This window comes from Rhamphochromis longiceps, linkage group LG7 (genome assembly GCF_057381845.1).
Source record: "Rhamphochromis longiceps isolate RC_006_pf linkage group LG7, R_longiceps_female_GT1.1, whole genome shotgun sequence".
NCBI classification, from domain to species: Eukaryota; Metazoa; Chordata; class Actinopteri; order Cichliformes; family Cichlidae; genus Rhamphochromis; species Rhamphochromis longiceps.
The window spans coordinates 16409650-16413433 of record NC_140563.1 but is presented as its reverse complement, the minus strand read 5'-3'; the positions used below and the strand labels follow the sequence as shown (position 1 = coordinate 16413433).

At 38.7% G+C, this 3784-nt stretch overlaps 1 protein-coding gene across 12 annotated transcripts in view; it reads right to left on the bottom strand.

Annotated features, from left to right (window-relative positions):
* Positions 1-1198: 1198 nt before the first annotated feature.
* The window catches only part of LOC146665086 (pleckstrin homology domain-containing family A member 5-like), an 87424-nt gene continuing 84838 nt past the window's right edge, over positions 1199-3784 (bottom strand). For 9 of the 12 annotated variants that reach the window (XM_085412535.1, XM_085412525.1, XM_085412530.1 and 6 more), the window contains 4 exons: positions 3511-3644; positions 2987-3129; positions 2607-2691; positions 1199-2348 (listed from right to left, as the gene is read on the bottom strand). In XM_085412535.1, coding sequence (XP_085268661.1) covers positions 2291-2348; positions 2607-2691; positions 2987-3129; positions 3511-3644 — 420 coding nt within the window. In that variant the 3' untranslated portion in view covers positions 1199-2290. Of the gene's footprint in view, positions 2349-2588; positions 2692-2986; positions 3130-3510; positions 3645-3784 lie in introns of all 12 variants that reach the window. The other 3 variants (XM_085412526.1, XM_085412536.1, XM_085412528.1) reach the window with 2 other exon arrangements.

Here is a 3784-nt window from a genome sequence, read left to right as displayed (position 1 = left end):
GGAGACGGCACGAGGTGGCGAACTATGACGTAGTATTTAAAGTTTCCTCGTGTTTCCGAAAGCACATGGTTTTCCTTTTTAATAAAAACTGGAGTATTAGTATTAAAGCTTATAAGTAGCTTTGAAATATTAAGTTTAATGAATGAATGAATAAATAAATAAATGTACTCATAGTTGGATAGCTAGTTATCGCGCTAGAAATGATTTTATAACCGATTCATGAGAATACCTTTGGGGTTTCCAGGTCTTCCTCAAATATATCGATTTAACAGTTTGTCAGCATAACGTTACATCTTTTTAGACATGGTGTAGATAATAGTTTTTAGGCCAGGGATGTCAAACTCATTTTACACCATCGGGCACATACAGCACATGCACTTTGATCTTAAGTGGGCTGCACCAGTGAGACTCCCGCTTCTATCAGTGTGAAGACGTTTAACTGCACATTGAATCCTTGAGATAGCCTAATATATTATATATTAAATATATATATATTTGCATCTGTTGGCCTCAAATTGCGTGTACATTGTTTACTGAGTTCTTATTAGTCAGGCATTCACATGTAAACGGCTTTGATTTACAACATTTCCATCATGCACCAAAGAGCTTTAATTTTTTTTTTGCTAGAATGCCAAACAGGAAGGTAAGCACGGGCATTTCTACAACATGGCCACCCAAAAGTGGCCTATTAATAATTTATGAATGCTATGATTAATGTTAGAAACCTGTTGTGAATGCAAAAATATGGTCCATGTTGCTACAGCTAGATGACCACCAGAGGGAGCCACAGCCCCTCATTTAAACTGTCATTCATGCTTGGTAAATCAAATGAAATCATATCTTATATTTGATTGTTTTTGATTACTATTTGAACCAGAGGCATGCAATTTTGCATGAGGGACTCAACAATTCAAAAAAATCCTATAAGTGAATTCATAGTAAAAGTGTAACCGTCATGGGGGAAATGCTTTTTAAATCTATATTTTGGAGTCAATTTAACACTTTCCATGCATGCGATTTTTATATTTTGGGGTCTATTTAAGCTGGAGTTCATTTAAATAAGTAAAATTCTTTCGGTCAACAGTTTTTGAGAATGTAATCTTTGATTATGTTGCAGGCTTGAGTCAAACTCCCTTTTGGTCAGCATCTCTACTGCATGTAGCTACAGGGGAGATAAAGAGCATAACACAACCACTCATTAGGAACAGAAACATTTATTTAACATGATATAAAACAGATGGGATATGAACATTTGCAAATTAAATCTAGTATGTAACTGTATGTTGAACATATCCTCCCATCCAGATATACCATGTACATTATATACACAGTAAATCTCTGATAATTACACTTTGTACACACAAAAAATTATCTCAGATTCAGAAAGGGGTTATTTCTATTGCTTTTTACACATCCTTATCCTGTTTTCTTTTAGTTCCAGGGCTCCAAACCAACATGTCATAAATGTTCTCGATTTTTTGTCATAAAATATAATCAAGATCTCTTTTTCCATCTCTCAGTTTAAATATATCTCTCAGCAATTTAAAAAAAAAGGACAGTATAGATTGACTCAAGTCAGAACATTCACATATGCATTGGCAACAAAGTGCCAGGGACTTCAAATCCCATCTTTAAATAATTAGAACTCAGAAGTATGAGAAATTACAAATACTCTTAGTCTGCAGCAATAAAATGGTTCCTCCTTATATAATAATGGAGGGATCTATATCTTTTATCTACTCATCTTTAGCATAGACACATGTTCTTTACAATAAATGGATAAATATGCCTGGTTAGATGATGTCGAATGTGTGGGGGGAAAAAATTAAGTGAATTATTAAAGGCTTAATTAAATGCAGAGAAAATGTGAAACTTGCTTCTGAAACTTTTTCGAACAGTTGATGAAACATGAATGAAAACGTATAACAGACCAACATACTCTGCCACAGGCTATCAGGCTCAGAACAGAGTTCAGTCTATTAGCCTCCTGTATATACAGATAGACTTTGGCCCAGATTCGAACACAAAAACCTAATAAAACCATATAAATAATAAAAATGATTATAAAAGCCTTGTAAAAACTGAAACTGCAGCAGTAAAACGGTATGAATCCATGTGCTGTCTTGCCAGGTTGAGAAGATTGTTGCCCCCCGAAGAGGGAGGAGCTTAAGACGTCACAGTGAGCAATACAGAAGTCAGAGGTTGAGACCCATGAGTATGAAGTAGGCAGTTTCACTCTGTAGCCAAAGGCCTTGTGCTGAACTCTTTAGGAAAGTCCTCAGGAGCCGCTTCAGGCCTCCCCAGCTGCTTCCTTCATGTGTAGGTTTTCACTGAGGCCAGAGCCTGGGCTGAAGCAGAACAAAAGGACAGAAGTGAAATTATAGTGAGATTCCCTCATAGTTCTGCTATACAACAGTGTATTAGTGATACCGCAACACATAGAGAACAAACTCCCCGCATTGTTACGTGAAATGAACCCAACTAATTATCCTGAAATGCTTTTTTAAAACCCCAGAAATCAAATTTAACAATCAAAACACTTCAGCATTATGAGTATGAGTGAAAAAAGGGTGGATGGAGGCCCTTACTGATGCTACTACACACACATGAAGTGAGAACCGTCAGTGAGCTGGGGGGGTGTGGTGGTGGGAGACTGCGGATGGGGTGGGGAAGAGGACGACAGGCTTTTCACTGCAACGAAACGACAACATGGTGAGCACAGGCGCACGCATGAAATGACAAAACAACAAATTAGAACAGTTGATAATGAGTGAATGGCTAAATAAAACAGAAATAATCACTAAAGTGAGTGAAATTACTGAAAAAGCTACTGAGTAAGTAGTAAGTAAATTACCTAACACATACACAATGAAAGCAGCTACAGTTTGTTTCTAAGAACAGGCTCCCACCAGCTTTTGTTTTATTGCATGCGTTTTCTTTGATCCAACCACCCCACCTCCACCCTCTCGTCTCTCTAGAGACGTACCTGCTACCAGCTTGCTGCGTTTGGAGGCCTCGGCTGCCAGCTCATAGGAGATATTAATCATCTTCTCCTTTTCCTGTACAGTAACCTCCTCTTCAGTCTCCTCCTCAGGGCTCAGAGCCAGACTAGGCAGCACATTCTGCATGCTAGGAGCAAACACAAAACAGCAAGGTTTTCTCTACAGCATGCGACGGACAACTTCTAATTACCAACAAACAGGCCAGTTTTTAAAAATCAATATGAGGGCACTGACATTTAGAATAAAATGCCACAGTGGCTCAGAGATGAGCAAATAGACCTTTTCTGCACATTTGAGGCATGGATCTGCATGCCAAGTGCATGAGACATCTATGCTATGACCCTAAACTTACCTTTTACTTTTAGAAGGAATTTCATGCACGACATCTGCTCACCTGCAAAGCTGGCTCTTTCACCGTAGTATCCTTATCTAATATTCAAGGCTTGAGCAGACCTGTCCATGCTAATAACCGATTACTGATTTAGATGGATCATGACAGTGTGCTTACCTGTTTTTGGCTATGAGGGCTTTGATGCGGTCGACTTTTCTCTGCTTATCAGCCTCCTGCTCAGGACTCAGAGCCTCCTCAGGGTCCGATTCAATGTAACGCTCAGGAATGAGCACTTTGTCAGGCACAGAAAGCTGAGGAACAGCCACCAGACAAGAAACACTTATTTAGCACATTTGGTACAAATGAATGGTTTTCTAAACTGACACAGAAAATTCCACTTCTGTGCAAACAACATTATTACCCTGATCGGCATCTATTGTGCAGGAAGACT